Source organism: Sprattus sprattus (genome assembly GCF_963457725.1).
Source record: "Sprattus sprattus genome assembly, chromosome: 15".
Taxonomy (NCBI): Eukaryota; Metazoa; Chordata; class Actinopteri; order Clupeiformes; family Clupeidae; genus Sprattus; species Sprattus sprattus.
In genome coordinates, this window is record NC_137913.1 from 5,547,980 (window position 1) to 5,566,854 (window position 18,875).

At 45.7% G+C, this 18,875-nt stretch overlaps 1 protein-coding gene across 1 annotated transcript; it reads right to left on the reverse strand.

Annotated features, from left to right (window-relative positions):
• Positions 1–2,233: 2,233 nt before the first annotated feature.
• mat2ab (methionine adenosyltransferase 2Ab) lies at positions 2,234–8,052 on the reverse strand. The gene is made up of 9 exons (XM_080852431.1): positions 7,857–8,052; positions 6,636–6,713; positions 6,075–6,197; positions 5,829–5,941; positions 5,509–5,652; positions 4,841–5,059; positions 4,200–4,382; positions 3,913–4,046; positions 2,234–3,366 (listed from the first exon to the last, which is right to left on the reverse strand). Exons 1-9 carry the CDS (start codon positions 7,936–7,938, stop codon positions 3,264–3,266), a joined length of 1,179 nt encoding a protein of 392 aa, XP_080708557.1. The 5' UTR covers positions 7,939–8,052; the 3' UTR covers positions 2,234–3,263.
• Positions 8,053–18,875: the final 10,823 nt, after the last annotated feature.

Here is an 18,875-nt window from a genome sequence, read left to right on the forward strand (position 1 = left end):
AAGGAGGTCTATACACAGGCCTCCTCAACCAATCAGGATCTCATGCAGTGAGGTGCACAACGTGAAGCACCTCTAAGGTTTACACGAGTCTGTGTGTGATGGAGCTCAAATAAAGACATTTTCAGTTGGAGTGTCAATGCAAATGGCCAGGGATTCTGTGTGTTTGTGTGTGTGCGTGTGTGTGTGTGTGTGTGTTTATTTACACTCATGAAGACATTCTGATATATAATGCGTCAGAGAGGGCGTGCTGATGAGCTCAGCTTTCAGCTACGTCGTCAAATTGGACTTTGACGCGCTGAAATGCATCCAATACCACTTGCAGTTCTCCGATGTTTAGTTCAGATTGCTCTGTCTGAAGCAAAGTAACCCTTTACTTGCATTCAACTTGACTGTTATGACGTACCCCACAGCAACACACTGTGTTTAGTTCTGTTATGTCAGTATTTATATGTATGTAAATGTGTGTGTGTGTGTGTGTGTGTGTGTGTGTGTGTGTGTATATTTTGCATCCCTGATCTGTACTGGACATTTTGAACCCCCTCACTGGTAACATGAGTGTTAAGTGCAGCAACTATTCCTGGACAGTTATAATACTGTACTACAGTGTAAGAAGACCCCTGCACTCTGAGTATACACACAACCACCCACATAAACACACACACACACAGAGCCCTATCATGATATACACCCCACTCAAAAACGACCTTGTTTGAGCCCATAAGCTCAGGGTTACTTCTGATGCTTCTGCTCTGTGTGAACTACAATTAGTGTCTACAATTGTTTTGTCTATGTAAAAGTCTGTGTTAGTGGTTTGAGTGTGTGTGTGTGATGTTTCGTCTGCAGACTCAGAGCGTGCCCGTAGGGCATGGGAGATGCCCCCTCTCTCTAACACACACATAGTCTCCCCCCTCTCTCTCACACACACAGTCTCCCCCTTCTCTCTCACACACAGTCTTCCCCTCTCACTCATACACACAATTTTCCCCCTCTCTCTCTCTCTCACACACACAGTCTCCCCCCTCTCTCACACACACACACACACAGTCTTGCAGCAGGACAACCCTTGACCATATCAGTGCTCGTTAGACCTTTGATACTGCTGACAGCAGCCTGTGGTCCGTTGGTGTGTGTGTGTGTGTGTGTGCGTGGTGGGAACTGGTGTGGTCCGTTGGTGTGTGCGTGGTGGGAACTGGTGTGGTCCGTTGGTGTGTGTGTGTGTGAGTGTGTGTGTGTGCGTGTGTGTGTGTGCGTGTGTGTGAGTGAGTGTGTGGTGGGAACTGGAATGTTAATCATGTGCTATGTGGAAAGGTCAAGCAAAGGTGTGATCAGCAAGCCAAGACACTTGTGCTTTTCACTTGCAGTGCGTGTGTGTATTTATCCTTCCTGACCCACCATGATCTGTACTGTGTGTATGTGTGTGTGTGTGTGTGGGCATGCGTGTGTGTGTACATGTGTATGGGTTTGCTACCCTAGCATACGAGGTGGAAGCTGCCTTGTAGACTCCAAACAGAAGAAGCAAACAGTTCATTTGTTTTGCGAAACATTGGCTAGCTCAGGTAGTCAGGTGGTGTGTGTGATGTGTTATGTAGACCTAGGAACCAGGAAGGCCAAGTCTCACAGCCAAACCATTCCGAGTTTCTGAGATGCAAAATGAGTGAGGCGACGAGTGAAATTAAACTAGCGTCAGGGCCTCTTTCTTCAGAGGGTTAAGTTACAGCTTCAGCTGTTAAGAACAGATTCACCTGTTCCTGCACCAGTTGTCTGAAGGTATGGAAGCCTGGTGTGGTCATTTTAGGCACCAGCTGTTGAGGCTCTTCGTTCCTTCTGTCGACAGGTTTGCAGAGTAGCACTTCAAGCTGTGGGTAAGTTGAGGTGCTTCACGTATTAGCTGGCCCCGTGATGTGTACTCAGAGGCAGGTTTTGCCTGAAGTTAGTGGTTCATCTAAATTACGGGTGATAGGATTCATTGGCATATTCATTATCCGTGAGAGGGTACATGTTTTAGAATGTGTAGTACTGTTCTGATAATGCTGCCAATTGGGTTGTAATTAATTCAATTAGAACCTTCACAGGGAACCTTTTAAGATCTGTCCAATTACCCACAGCAGGTTTGCAAACATCAACATACATTGGAATTTGAAAATCCCAAACTACCATTGTTTTAATATAATTCTCACTGAGGACCAATTTTTTCAATTTTTTTTGTTGAGAACAAAACACAACACACTTGGGATTGTAGTTGATCTCTTTAATGGCAAAAAGAGTACTTAAAAATGAAAGTTGTTCCTCCACATCCATCCAGGCAGGAGTGAGGCAAGGAGAGGCCTGTAAACAAGGCTGGTTTCTCTGTACAACACCAGCCAGATTAGCCTCTCCTCACCACCAACACTGCTGGAGGGGGGGGGATGTGGTGCGAGGCAATGACAGGGAACCTGCCCAGCAGCCTGTGAGAGTGGCGGGGACCTTAGAGCTTTTCTGTACCACACTCTTAGACCCTCACACCCTCACTGAGACACAATCAGCAGCCATTCACAATTATCCTTGTGTGTGTGCGCGTGCGCGTGCGTGCGCGCGTGTGTGTGTGTGTGTTTGAGGGTTGTGTGTTATTGTCTCGCAGAGAGAAGTCATTTTGAGGCCTGCAGCAAAGTCTCAATGTTAATAAATAAGTTGGATTTAAAAAAAAAAAAAAGTATTATAGATAACGCACATTAGAGGAACCTCAAGTCCCTCCAGTTTTATGTGCATATGGCTGGAATAGAAACTGATGTTTTAACTTTGATAAAGGATGTTAGCACTAACAGTCTTATTGTTTGGTCTGTCTGAGGTGTGTGTGTGTGTGTGTGAGACCATGATTGGTCTGCCCTGGGTATGTGTGTGTGTGATCTAGAGTGTGATGACACACCTCTAGGAAGAGATTTGTCTTTTGAAAACAGAAGATCACCAACATCACACACTAACAATGTCATGGTCAACGGTAGGCACTTACACTATTAAAATATACATGTAAGGGGAGAAAAAAAATAAAAAAACACTAAGTTTAGCATCAAAAGCTGTTGGCTGTAAAACATCTGAGCTACATGAATCTCAACAGGCATTCAGCCCAACCCTGGCACTAGAAAAGTGTAGAGGGCCTGTTACATAGAGAATGGAAAGACGAGTGTGGTGTGTGTGTGTGTGTGTCTTGGTGTAGAACACCCTTAGGGCCTGTGGCTTCTCTGTAGTTACACCAGCAGGCCTTCAGGGATGCTCGGTGTGTGTGTGTTTTAATATTGGAGTTTCTTGTGCTGTTCCCAGGGGAAGGACTCGCGTCCAAAGTGTCCATACACTGCCGTGCGCTGATAGATGGGCCTCTTCAACTCAAGCTCCCTGAAACACAACATGAAGAGATTACAGACTTATTAAAGCAGTAATACGGAGTTCTGTTTCATAACTAGTAAGCTAACTACCTAAAAGGCATGCAAAAACCTTGCAAACACCACCAACAGCCCAGTTGACACTGATAGAAGCTTGCCAACACACTATCTGGTGTCTTTTGGCAGTAAAACTGGCAATGTCATGTGTGTAAAAGCTTATCTCCCATTTTTTCAGGGTGTTCCAGCCCGTTACACAGAACTACATAGGGAATATCTTGGATGGCTAGTGGGGAAGACACAGGTGTTTATCTGTCCTGCACATGACCATATGCTATCAAAATTAATTTGAGGATGGTACCAAATGTTACTGCCTATAAAACCATACCTCAACATTTTTTAAATTGTTGCATAGTGTTACTTTAAATCAACAAGAAGCCATTTCTGTTTCTTTAAGACCTACACCATGTTCATAAAATACACTACTTTTGAAAGACAGTCAGGAAAAAAAGCATATCTAGGAGGATTGTGTTTAAGTGCGTATATAGATGTGAAGACCGACCTGACAATGACCCCAGGTCGAAGGTCAAAGTTCTTCTTGACGATCTCGAGCAGTTCCTTCTCACTCTTTTGGGAGGTGCCATAGTGGAAGATGGAGATGGAGAGTGGGTGGGCCACTCCAATGGCATACGCCACCTGAACGCATACAGAAATGCAACATGCAAAATGATCAACATCCCTTCCTTCCTTCCCCCTTCTTGGATTGATAAAGAAATGTCAGCAGAGATCGGACTAGAGCAAGAAGCCATTAAATGTCTAGCTGTGGTGTGTGTGTGTGTGTGTGTGTACCTGCACGAGCACGCGTCTGCACAGTCCGGCTTTGACGAGGCTCTTGGCCACCCAGCGGGCTGCGTAGGCGGCGCTGCGGTCCACCTTGGTGTAGTCCTTTCCAGAGAAGGCGCCGCCTCCGTGGGCTCCCCAGCCCCCGTACGTGTCCACGATGATCTTACGGCCCGTCAGCCCTGCGTCACCCTAACACAAACACATACACACCAGGGACAGAGGTCAGACTAACATCACCCTAACTCAGTCACATACATACACACCAGGGAGCGGTCAGACCAATATCACCCTAACCCAAACACACATAGACCAGGGTCAAAGATCAGACCACCTACAGTACTTGAATTTGTTGGAGAAGTGTTTTCTTTACTTTTATTATTTGCTACATTGTAGAATAATACTGAAGACAACTACGAAAGAACACATATGGAATGATTTACTAAACAAAACAAAAAGTCTTATCTGCCATGTAGAAAATAATCAAAGTAAAGAAAAAAACCTCTCAAAATGAGAAGGTGTGTCAAAACTTTTGACTAGTACTGTACATGGGCTCCCCTACAGTGAACAGCTACGATGATCAGCGCACACAGTGAAGTCTTTAAATCAGACGTCTTGCACTCGCACACATATCCCGAGTCAACACACACCTGGGGTCCTCCGATGACGAATCGGCCGCTGGGCTGCAGGTGGTAGACGGTGTCTTCGTCGAGGTACTGGGAGGGCACCACCGCCCTGACGACCTTCTCCTTGAGCGCGTCACGCATCTCGTCCAGACACATGTCGTCGTCGTGCTGCGCCGAGACCACGACGGTGTGAACACGCACCGGCAGCATCGCCCCGCGGTCCTGCCGATACTGCACCGTCACCTGAGAGGAGAACGAAACCCGGAGAGAGCGAGAGAGACAAAGGGAGGAGGAAATATTACCTCAAGTTCAGCGACGTGGCTTTGTACTGCACTTTACTTCCGCCTGGGTTCATGGCATCACTGCTATGCACCCGGGCGCCGCCAAAGGCAGCTCACTGCTCCGGGTTAGAGTAACTTCACTTCACTGTGTGTGTGTGTGTGTGTGTGTGTTCACTGGGTGCTGTGTGTGTCACTACCCTGGATGGGTCAAATGCAGAGGTGGAATTCAGAGTGTGTGTGTGTGTGTGTAACTTCACTGTGTGCGTGTTCACTGGGTGCTGTGTGTGTCACTACCCTGGATGGGTCAAATGCAGCAGTGGAATTCAGAGTGTGAGTGAGTCTGTGTGTGTGTGTGTGTGTGTGTACACACCACCTCTGCCACCGAGTCACTTTCACTTGTCATTAGCGTACCTGAGTCTTGGTGTCGGGTCTCAGCCAGGGCAGAGTGCCATTGCGCCGCAGCTCGGCCATCTTGGCGTTGAGCTTGTGGGCGAGGATGATGGTGAGGGGCATACACTCCTCCGTCTCGTCTGACGCATAGCCAAACATCAGACCCTGGCACACAACACACACACTTTAATGCAAAATCAAGTAAACACCTTTTGATGCTGAAACGCTTGACAGAATCTCCACACACACAAACTTCAGTACAAAATATCTAGCAAAATCAAGTATACACCTTTTGATGCTGAAATGCTTGACAGAATCTCCATCCACACACACACACACACCTGGTCTCCTGCGCCCACGTCCACCTCGTTGCGGTCCAGGTGAACACCCTGTGCAATGTCTGGAGACTGCTGCTCCAGTGCAACCAGAACATTACAGGTCTTGTAATCAAAGCCTAAAGAGACACACGCAAAATTAGAGCCTGCATTCCAATAATAAAAACAATAAAACACACCAATATTACATTACCAATCTTACAGTCACACAACCTTTCCAAATGTAAACCGTCGACAGAGATAGTCACTGACCTTTTGTGGAGTCGTCATAGCCGATGTGCTTGATGGTATCCCTGACGATCTTCTGGTAGTCAACATTGGCACGCGATGTGACCTCTCCAGCCAGAAGAATCATGCCAGTCTTAGCAACGGTCTCTGCGCAAAGAGAAGGGGGGCAAACCTTCACCAACTCAATTCCACTAACAGCAGATACCACCCCAAGTCTATAACACAACCTCTGATCCAAGAGTTTGAGTATGTACAGTACATAAGACATCTTAGGCATGCTGTGCGAGTACACAAAAGTTGACATCTAATGAATCAATTAAGTCTATATGAATGTGGTTATAACTTTTTTTAAAAAGCAAACATACGTGTGAACAGAGGTGGGATTGTGTGTGTGTGTGTGTGTGTGTGACAATGCGCGGTGTATGCAAATAGCCAACAAAAAAACTAAAATAAACAAAAAGCTAACCAGACCCGCCCCCCCTGCTGCTGAGGCCATCTCTGCATGAGTTGCATCAGGCAGGAAGAGAGAAAGTGTGTGTGTGTGTGTGTGTGAGCGAGAGAGAGAGAGTGTGTGTGTGTACCTACCACAAGCCACTTTGGCCTCAGGGTCCTGCTTGAGGTGGGCATCCAAGACAGCATCACTGATTTGGTCACAGATCTTATCTGAAATGAGATAGCAACACAGAGCCTGATGAACCAGATCTTACATCTGACTGGTTACCCATACGAGGAAGTTTTGCTAACGGCAGAGGTGTGCTTCAAGCTGTGGCATCCTAACCATCTACGGGTCTAATTCCCTCGGGGACTCGAGCCCCCCCCCCCCCCCCCCCTAATTTCCAGTCAATCTCTACTGTCCACCCAAAAAAAGACAAAAAGTCCAAAATTAATCAATTTTTAGTTTAACTAAGTACTTGTACGTAGGCTGTGGTTAGGGGTGCACGTCTTCAATAATAAGGGGTTTAACAAAGTCATCTCCTAAGGGACCGAAGCGTGACAAAAGTAAACACCGTTTCACCAGAGCGCCCTGGAACCAGCCAGGACTGCGCAAAAAACTTAACAAAACAACAAACACAGAGAACTTAACACGCAGAGTTGCTCATTTTCAAGTCTGACTTTTCGTGAGAAGCGCGGAGGTTGACCAAAACCGGTGTGATTTTAGGGGTAAGATGCACTAGCGTTAGAGAGGACATTAAAGCGTCTGAGTGGGCAACCCCTATAAGAGCAATGTATACACGCCATTTTAACCACTGCACCAAGGACACGTGATAACTCGCTCTTAACAGTACGGAGATAAAAAAAAAAAGCACTGAGGCAATAATTCTGTAGGGTTATTTATGTTAGCGTCTGCGTTTTCGCAGTCATCAATCAATGTTCGTGAGGAATGCTAACCCTCTAGCTGCCTAGCTGGGCCTTGTGAGGACAGCTGAAGTGCGCGAACGCGTGTTCTGCCGCCAACCTGTATCAGAACCACTCAGACTGCCCTTTAGAAGTTAACGGTGTACTTGCTAAGGTTGGACTACGTAAACGCAACACACTGAACTAGCTACAAACGTTCGCTAACAAACTGGCTAAGGTAAGGTTATTGTCTAAAGTTGCATAAAAACTTAACGGTGCGGTTTAGCCAGCTAGTCTTGACTAGCAGACGGGGTGCAAAGTTAACATGCCAGAGATAACAAACTGGTAAATGCACGTGAAATTAATTTACCCAGAACTACAAACAGCTCAACGAAGTTTACAAATTACCCTAAACATAGATGTTGCATGCTAACAAGCTAGCTTCCGTGCCACTGTACCGATGTATCATACCTGGATGTCCCTCTCCTACGGATTCCGAGGTAAAGAGGAAGGAGTCCTCATCAATAAGTGCGTTGTGAAAACCGTTCATCATCTTTGCGGCTTTTGACTGCGGTGTCTATCACTGAAACCTTGGTGTCCTTTTAGTGAGATGATATTGCTCCACGAGGCTGTTGCGTTACCCCAGGACCGCATGTACAGAGCGCGTGGCCGTACCGGTATTTATCCTGCTTCTACAGACGTCATCTGCGCGGTCTCTTACATCACCAGACGAAACCAAACAGGCTACGAACAGGACACGCCCCCCGTCCAAGGCAACATTGGATGGTTTATCCCATCATGATGAATGATCATGCACTAAAATATTGCACAATCGCACACAAATATTTCGTTAGTCACTTGTCAAAACCATATTTGCGACTACTTATACCTAATATAAAGGTTGTGAAATAGAAGCTTATTCTGATTTTGGAGGAACTACAACAATTTTCAGAAAGGATATCACAGTTGAAAAATTGAGTGAAACACAGGACTGGAAAGACACAGGCTACTGTAAATACAGGAGGCACCAGGCAAACTAGTATAGCTGTGGGTAATATGACCACCGGACTACCATGCATATTGAGGTAATGATCAAGGACATTTTATGATATCAGTGGCTTCTGGGCACGAAAACCTACTGGGGCCCCCAGGGCAGCAAAGCAAAAATACATCTGTATAGTCCATCAGACAGGAATACCACAGGCAGTGGCAGTGTCTGTGTCTGTTTATCTGGTTTCTAACCCGGCAGGCCTTGCCACTGACTCTCCCTTGTGTGTAGCTTTGGATGAAAGAGTCTGCTAAATGACTAAATGTAAATGTAAACTGACTTTAACTGGAAAAAACTGATGTTAACTTCCTAAACATACCAACTTGATTGGATAAACTATAGAAAGATTTGTGAAATTCTTTTTTTTCTTGTTCATTGTTACATTTGCTGTGTGTGTGGTCAAAAATATCGACTTTTAAAATGAATGTCCAACTAGTAAGTAACTTATTTGCCGTCTTGCTTTGTCTTGAGTTGCACTTGCTTGATGTTTGACTGTGTTAAGGAAGTTGTTGTCTCACTAGTTTGTCATAGTGTCAAAGTAATCTAATTTTTAACAGGTTTTGCTAGGTTTAGCTTCTAGCATCTCGTTAGCGATAAGCAATTCCTCCGTTGTGCTGCTTTTTAATACTTTGTTATAATCACAAAATAGATATAATCCTGAGATTTAGATTTGCACTAGTTGTGTGTATGTTCAAATATTTAATTTTACTTTGAATACATTAAAAGGAGGCTTTAAAATGAGCAATGATATATAATTGTAATATATATTAAAAACGTCATAAAGACAATTCCTTCAAATCTTTAGAAAGGTTGAAATCGATTAGATCAAATTCAAATGTTTACAAAAAGCATTTTTATCATTTATGCCAGGCCTGTCATGAGTAAACATGTTGTGAACCCAGCCTGAGAGTCAGGCCCAGTCAGAGGGGTCAAACCCAGCCTGAGAGTCAGGCCCAGTCAGAGGTGGCTACAGGGGGGCTCTTCCTCCACTGAGCTGCATGGGCTGATCCATCTAGTTCAGCCAAAGCCCAGACACAGGTGAACTCAGACATATAATAATTCATAATAATAATAATAATTCATTTTATTTTTAAAGCACTTTTCATTCAAAGGAATAGGAAGGAATATGCACGGTGTTACTGTACACGAAGGGTGCTAGACTTAGAAACAACGATAGCATGTGTGTGTGTGTGTGTGTATTTGGAACTGAGCATGTATCGGAAATGTTTCTTTTTCATTTGTCCCTCAGCATGTATGTATCCCATTACCTGTTTTTCCCAAGGCTGTTATCTCTGCTCTCCTGGACCTGTCCACTTTACGTCAGCACTGCCCAAGAACACTAACTCGCTCTCATGGCCACATTTACCAGATCCCTGTGTTCACCTTCACAGATCATGCTCATCCAATTTAGTTAAGACAGAAACCTTGCTGGAGGGCACACACACACACACACACACACACACACACACACACACAAGCGCATACACAAACACACACACACAAGCGCACACACGCACGCACGCACGCACGCACGCACGCACGCACGCACGCACGCACGCACGCACGCACGCACGCACGCACACACACACACACACACACACACACACACTCACCTCCACATACAAAAAAGCCCCAGAGATGACAGGTATTGGAGGCCTGATTACGACTAATAATTTGACGGAATATTGCAGAAACCTTGCTGGAGGGCACACACACACACACACACACACACACACACACACACACACACACACACTCACCTCCACATACAAAAAAGCCCCAGAGACAACCGGTATTGGAGGCCTGATTACGACTAATAATTTGACGGAATATTGCAATCTCACTTCACAAATCTGGATCTCTGTTTCATGTTGAGTTATCAAAGAGAGGGAGAGCAGGCACTCTGTTATATAACTGATAAGAGGTCCAAGCCCAGGTGTTGTTCTTCTGGAGGCCTTATCTCCTTAATAACAGGAGGGAGCTGCTGTTCCCGTCCTCCCTGAGTGTGTTCTCATCTCCTTGAGGCACGATTAATGGTTCCTGGTGATGTGGACATGTCAGCTGATAAATATATATATATAGCGAGGGACAGAGATCAGCTGACATGTCCACATCACCAGGAACCATTAATCATAAATACAATCTACTGATCACATACTATATATATATATATGATGTCAGAGTGTTCATGTTGTGTGTGGAGTTCTGTTGAGGCCATGATGCAGTCTGCCTCTAGAGTAGAGTATAAATGTATTGAATGTATTGTTGTCACTGGTGCTGTTTGTCCAAGCGGTGACGCTCAACAATCTATTTGTTATTACCTCCGCCTAGGAGGTTATGTTTTCGCCCCTGTATGTTTGTTTGTTTGTCTGTTTGTTTGTCAGCAAGATTACGCAGAAACGCATGAACCGATTTCCATCAAACTTTGTGGGGAGATTGGGTAATATAATGGCTATAATTGATTCGATTTTCAGATGTCACGGTCAAAGGTCAAGGTCACAAGGCGGAGGTTTGCATTCTCTGAATGCTCCCATTCTTGTAATTTGCGAAGTTATCTCAGAGTTAGTTAGCAGCTTTAAATGATTAAATGTGTGTTACGGCATGCCCATGGGCCTCAGTGTGTTCTCATCTCCATGAGCTCTTTCAGGTGTGGAAGGTTTGCCTGAGAGATGTGTGGGACGCGGTTGTGAGAGTCTACCGTGGGTTAGTGTTGGGCTGTTGCTTATGTTTGTGCCAGGCTTCAGCTTGTGACGCCTGGGCAAGGTTTCAACATGTGATCAGTAGATTGTATTTATGAGATATACATCGTCCACATGACAATGTGAGTAAAGTTAATTTTAATGTCACCATTCATTTTGATAAAACTCTCGTTTTCACTCTTGTTAATAAGAATAATTAAACTGCCTTATAAATATTTAAAGAAAAAAAATCTTAACCATGGACCCAGCATGTAATAAAGGGGGACTACCCTCAGGAAAAACCCTCTTGTCGCAATTAGTAGGGTTGTCTCATATGAAAAAATGCTACATCATTCCATACCTCCAATCACAACCCTTACGCACATAAAGCAAAGTGTCACACCTGTTGACAAGATTCAATGAGATAAGTGCACTTTATGGCACTTTATGGCACTTTATGGTGTGTTATAACTAGTGAGAGCAGAACCAGTGTTTTGACAGACACCTCATGGGTCCAAGATGCTTAAGCACCGCCCATCTATTGATGACTCCACATGTAGGCCAATGGGGTGTCTAGTTCCCTTGGTGATGCCTCACCATGTAGGCCAATGGGGTGTCTAGTTCCTCTGGTGATGACTCCACATGTAGGCCAATGGGGTGTCTAGTTCCCCTGGTGATGACACCACATGTAGGCCAATGGGGTGTCTAGTTCCCCTTGGTGATGACTCCACATGTAGGCCAATGGGGTGTCTAGTTCCCCTGGTGATGACACCACATGTAGGCCAATGGGGTGTCTAGTTCCCCTGGTGATGACACCACATGTAGGCCAATGGGGTGTCTAGTTCCCTTGATGATGACTCCATATGTAGGCCAATGGGGTGTCTAGTTCCCCTGGTGATGACACCACATGTAGGCCAATGGGGTGTCTAGTTCCCCTGGTGATGACACCACATGTAGGCCAATGGGGTGTTTAGTTCCCCTGGTGATGATGACTCAGCATTGCTGTGGACAGCTTCCAAGTCCATATGACATCTGGTCACCTGACTCATCTTTATGCACTGAAGGTTATGCCTGTAAATTAATTTCTTGGCGCAGAAATCAGGGAAAAAAACAAGTACACTAGGGACATCTGAACTTGCCGGTTGATTCCAAAGCGGATTTGAACCCTGTGTTTTGAACCCTGTATGCATGACCTGTATCCACACTATACTGTAGACACTCCTCCTCCTATCTCTCAGTGGGTCAGTGTGACTGCAGTGAGGTCGCCTCTCATTGCCTGTCGCCCTGGGACTACACTGGGTCCTGGCTGAGAGTGGGAAGTCCCCCTGCTGACCTGGAAAGTCCTTCAGAAGTCCAGAGATTAGTCTTGGACCTGAGAAGCAGTAGTTGTAGTTCTCCTCAAAGTCAAAGTCAAAGTCAAAGTGTGTTTATTATTGCATATACCAAATTGCTTCAGCACAGCAAAATTCTTACGACTTGGCAAGCATCATTCATCTACGCAGTAGACGTCATACAAATAACATATACCAAAAAATAACATAAAACTCTATGACACTATGACAATAAAACATATAAAATATAACATTAACATACAACTATTTGTATTCCTCAGCTTGTCCATGCAACTGTATCTGTGACCTAATTGTCTCATGACTTGGCAGTGTCTGTGAGGCATGCCTCCTACACCTGTTGATAGTGTAGCTGCTCATTAATCAAATGGAACTCTATTTGTACGGCGCATTTCATACAAGGAGGTAACACAATGTGCCTCACAGTAGGAAAATGGGGGGGTGGGGGGGGGCTTACAAACACTTGTAAGGAGACACGATTAATGGTTCCTTGTGATGTGGACATGTCAGCTGATCTCTTCCCCTCGCTATATATATTTATGATGCCAGAGTGTTCATGTTGTGTGTGGAGTTCTGTTGAGGCCGTGATGCAGTCTGCCTCTAGAGTAGAGTAGAAATGTATTGAATGGCTTGTGGTCACTGGTGCTGTTTGTCTATGTCCAAGCGGTGACGTTAAGCAATCTATTTGTTATTTATTATTTGTGAAGTTATCTCAGAGTTAGTTAGCAGCTTTAAATGTATAAATGTGTTTTACGGCATGCCCATGGGCTAATGTGTCACTCTGATTTAGATGGTTTCCAACTAAAATATGCTACATCACTCCAACTGGCGTTTTCATTCATCATTCGTTCCCGTGGGCCGTGACTCACATATTTAATGCTTCATCAGAAATCCACATTCAAATGGAGTCACCACATCCACCCTTCGCACACACACACACACACACACACACACACACACACACACACACACACACACACACAGACAAAAGCATCAGCCCTCTGCGGTCACAGTGACACAGCAGTTTCTGGGCATAACCCGCTATCACAATAGCACCTCCATGCGCCACACCCCTCAATACACGCCAACTGTTGCATCAGGCGCACACACACACACACACACACACACACACACACACACACACACACTCACAGAGAGAAATATAAACAAAACAAATCCCCTAGTTGTTGTTCAATAACCCTGGGCTGGCATCCCACCATAGCTAGTGCTGATGTAGACACATTCACAAAGACACACATCGGTAACTACACTTGCGAATGCCCAATCCGAGACAGATACATATGCAAGGCATACTCTTACTTCCACAGACTTTTTTTCCCCTCTGTAGACTTATGCACGTACGCATACGAATGTGCGCACATGCATTTGCAAGGGCATGAACACACTTGCAATTTGGCAGGGAAAGCCAACCGCAGCTCAAGAGATCAAGTGTTCATGCTGGGAACACCTTAGGCCATAGTGGTTAAAGACTAAAGGTCTCAGTGTTGGTTTAATATCTATTAGCAGAGTGGAGACAGGCAATTGTCCAAGTTATTGCATCATAGGGGAGTCAGCAGCAGAGGGAACAATAGAACCGAGCGTTGCATAAGTCATTAGCGCTGGACTTTAATCTGGTATGAAGATATGGATGTGTAGGTCAGGACCTAGAGGCAATTACTTATTTCCTGAGGAGGTCCTTGTCATGGCTTAGGTAACAACGGCACAACCAACGCAAATATGGTATGAAGCTTCCACCCCATGCAAGCTCAGACCTGCACACGTGTGGGGGAGTGTTTGAGGGGTTTTGTGCCTTGGGAACCGAATGGTGTTGATGACGGTGCAAGGACCAAATGTTCCGCAAATGCACAAAACAGAAAGAGCGCTGTTGTTACAGTAGCAATAATTTGTACGGTTATTCTGTGCACCCACACACTCACACAGGCAGACACACAGGCAGACATACGCACTCACACGCACACACAGACACACACACATACACAATAACTCCCAGTAAGAACATACATATAGCAGTTTTAGGATAAGGTGTGCTGGTCGGTAGGCACTCCAAGGTGATTGTGTAGCCGGGGTTGAATGTGTGTCTCCAAGCTGATGGTGTGGGTTTGCTGTATGTGTAATCTGAGTCGTAAGAGACAGTGAGTGTCTGACTGGGCTGGTGTGTGTGTGTGTGTGTGTGTGTGTGTGTGTGTGTGTGTGTGTGATCCGGGGTCATGCTCAGTGGACTGTGACTATGGATACAAAGGCAAGGTCTCAGTAACTGCTGAGTAACTATGACATGAGCACATCTGTACCTGACGAGAGGGAGAAGAGGAGGGATGGTAGAGGAGAGGAGGAGGAGAGGAGGAGTGAAGGGGTGGCATGAGCAGAGGAGGAGAGGAGGGGTGGCATGAGGAGAGGAGGAGTGGAATGAGGAGAGGAGGAGTGGAGGGGTGGAATGAGGAGAGGAGGAAAGGAAGAGTGGAGGGGTGGCATGAGTAGAGGCAGCAGAGGAGGGATGGCATGAGCAGAGGGAGAAGACACCAGAGGAGAGATCACAGAGGGAGGAGGAGAGGGGCATGGGTGGGGGGAGAGAGAGGAGGAGCTCATAAATAATATCAGACCAGAAGAAGAGTGATGGGGAAAAACAGTCAACAGAGAGGAGAGGAGAGGAGAGAAGTGGAGGAGAGAAGAGAAGAGGAGAGGACAGGAGAGGAGAGAAGTGGAGGAGAGAAGAGGAGAGGAGAGAAGTGGAGGTTAGAAGAGGAGAGGACATGAGAGGAGAGGAGAGGAGAGAAGTGGAGGAGAGGACAGGACAGGACAGGACAGGACAGGACAGGAGAGGATAGGAGAGGAGAGAAGAGAAGTAGAGGAGATGAGAGGACAGGACAGGATAGGAGAGGAGAGGAGAGGAGAGGCAACAAGAGCATGAGTAGTACGATCTGTAGGAAAGATGGGCAAAAGACAAGACATGAGAGAAGTAGAGGACCTTTAAAATAGATGATGTCACCAGTTACCTGTTACCTGGACGGTGTTGCACTGTAAATATCATGATATTCTCCACGTGTACACTGGAGTCTATAAACAAACACTCAAAACACACAGAGAGCCAGAATACACCTCTGCTTTATTTTGACTGGACAGGAGTGTGTGTGTGTGTGTGTGTGTGTGTGTGTGTGGTGTGTGTGTGTGTGTGTGACTGAGGACACACACTAAACAGCAGTGGTAAGGACAAGACCTGTCTCTGTTAGAGATTAACCAGCCACTACAATGAGTGATCAATGATTGATCAATACACGTGACCAGTCCCACAGCACAGCAATAGAGAGGCATGATCACTTCTGATAAATAAAAAACACAAACACAAATTGTCGTAAATTAAAAGCACTTGATGAAGTTCTGTGAAAACTTAAATTCGTGTCTTCTGTGAAATGTACTGAATCCATCAGAATTCAGGTGACAGGCATGACAAGAAATAAAAAAATAAATAAATACATATTATAACAAAAAACTATCTTGGCATTGATTGTCTTCAGATCTTCTCACTGAATCTTTACAATACTCATATATATATATTTATAAATATTCACATTCTACCTACATAGACATGGTCTATTTATGAATATACTTCTATTTATCTTTTCACATTTAGTTTAGACTCTTCACATTCTTTAATACATAATAATCTGATTATTTCATTTTTCATTGCACATTTGCCATAGGCCCCCCCATATCATACTTCGCACAACACATCCCCAACCGAAGAAGGAAGGTCACAGAAAAAGAATGGACACAGAGTGTGAAGAACTTATCACTGATACAGACATTAAGTACAGTTCCTCGTGACCAGGACTGAGGACCCTTCACCATCTTACGGGCTGGCTGTTAAAAGAGGCCCATGATGGAATTCAAAACAGTGACTGGGTGTGTGTGTCGATGTGATGCCTTGACTTGTGCTTCACAGGAGTTGTGGAAAGGAGTTTCGCTTTCTGATAATCCGTCTAAACATTCCTAAAGTAATTCAAACCAGCTAGAACTCGACAGTCACACACATCTCTTACAGTCAGACACACCTCTTAAGGCCAATTTAGGGTCGTTTTAGACGCAGAGCCGTAAGCACGTAAGATACACAACCCCCCCTTGCGCAGTAAAATACCTCCCCTTACGTGCTTAAGTGCGTCGCCCAAAATTCCTGACTATGCGAGACACCTCACACCCACCTCTCACACACACACACACACCTCACACACACCCACCTCTCACACACACACACACACACTCACACAGCTCACACACACACCTCTCACAAACAGACACCTCTCACACACACCTCACACACACACACTTCACACACACCCACCTCACACACACACACCTCACACACACACACACACACACACACACCTCACACACAGACACCTCACACACACACACCTCTCACACACACACCTCTCACACACACACCTCTCTCCCTACACCTTCAGCACACAAGTCACACACGTTAACCCACCACGCTTACACACCAACACACCACGCTAACACACAAACACAGAGTTCTTATTCTCACTCGTTGTCTTCATCTTATCATCTTCCGACCACTTAACTCGTTTGCCTTTCCAAATCAATTCAACACAAAATAATGTACAGCATGTAGAAGAAAGCTTCTCCTCGTTCCGAGTCACCCCCTTCTCTTCTCTTCCGTCAACGTGTGAAGCACTCCTCCTTCTTTTACCAAGTCTTATTTCCCAACCATTTGTCTTAATTCGTTTGATAATAGTTAGATTGATTCTGTGAACACTGACACACAGCACAGGTCAGAAACAGTAATGAAACAACACTCAACCATGAGAGGCAAGTGCAGCTAAATCATGCAAGCACACATCCAGCCATCCACGCCTTCTCTTTCTCTCACACACACACACACACACACACGCATAACTCAAGTTACGTTACAACTGCACAGACCGTCCTACAGCTAAAGACTGAGCTACTATACTGTATATCTGGATGGTGCACTGGGGGTGTCACACTACGGCCATCACACAAGAACTACACACTGTCCCCCACTCATGACTAACCCAGATAGAAGAACAGAGAGAGAGAGAGAGAGAGAGAGAGAGAGAGAGAGAGAGAGAAGGGAAGCAGAAAGAGAGCACAACATTTTAGGTTACGGGTTATCCTAGAAAACTAATCCTCGACTAATCTCAGACTAAATTCAGACTAACGGTACTGGGACACAAATCAATGGAGAATGAGCTGACTTTCCACGAGCCTCAATGTGAGAGTCAACTACAACACCAACTACCTGACAGGGACGTGACCTCACAGGACGTGACCTCACAGTACATGACCTCACAGGATATGACCTCATAAACCTTGACTTCATAGGTGTCAGTATGAGCTTTTTAATCTGGAACGGAATGCTCAGCGAATCTCCTGAGAGAACAGAGAACAGCGTGGCCCAGCGAAGGGGTCAGGGTTCAGAGCTGAGGGGTCAGGAAAGACACCAAGAAGAAACGCAAGACAACAATACATTTCTCCATTACGTTTCTTCACTAACGCGACTAGGGGTGCTGTTCTCGACTTTGATACTTGATTTTTTTTTGCATTTTTCTCCCTCAGATGTGCGTTCCACAGAGCACCATACTGCCTCCACAGCTTCTTAAGAGAGAACTGTTCTTGGTAGCAGAAGGCAGACATTTTGTTTCCCAGGGCTTTTGGCAGACCCTAACCATCTCCGCGAGACAGCGCAGTGTGTGCCAGGGCTCCTAGCCAAAAGCAGCTGAAGCAACACAGACCTGGATCCATGTCTCGGGCACTAGAACTAGACCTAGAACTATGACTAGAACTATGACTTTGACTCGGTAGAAGTCATGGCAGAATTATTTAAAGGCAATCTGGATTTCATCTGTTTGACTGGATTCATTTTTTTAGGGCCTGTCGGGCAGGCGTTCCCTGCTACCCTCACAAATGCTAATCGCTAATGGCTAATGGCTAAGCTGCCCCTGGGAGCACCGGCAGCATGTCAGGCCCAGGTCTGACAACACTAACACACACACACAGAGAGACACGGACACACACACACACACACACACACACACACACTAACACACACACACAGAGAGAGAGAGACACGGACACCGCTACTGAGAGACACTGGAGGACTGGACAACACAGGCTGACTAACGCAGCCACCTGAGACATAGAGTGAGGGACACAGAGAAAGAGAGAGGGAGGGAGGGAGGGACGGATAGAGAGAGGGAAATGGCAGGAGAGGTGGGAGGGAGGGAGGGGTAGGGTGAGGGTGACCGCAGGCCGAGGCTCGAGGCCTCCTCCTTGCCTTGCCCAACAGGAGGCCACCCCCAACCCTCATACAGAGTTCTCACACACACAGCACGGCGCGCGCAAGGGCGACCAGGGC

Bases quoted from the DNA above. Each gene is read 5' to 3' on its own strand.
- mat2ab (XM_080852431.1), bottom strand. From the start codon at position 7,938: ATGATGAACGGTTTTCACAACGCACTTATTGATGAGGACTCCTTCCTC. The intron at 6,714-7,856 runs GTATGATACATC...ATCTCATTTCAG, and splicing joins CGTAGGAGAGGGACATCCAG to ATAAGATCTGTGACCAAATC. The intron at 3,367-3,912 runs GTCGGTCTTCAC...GTTGTGTTTCAG, and splicing joins CGACCTGGGGTCATTGTCAG to GGAGCTTGAGTTGAAGAGGC.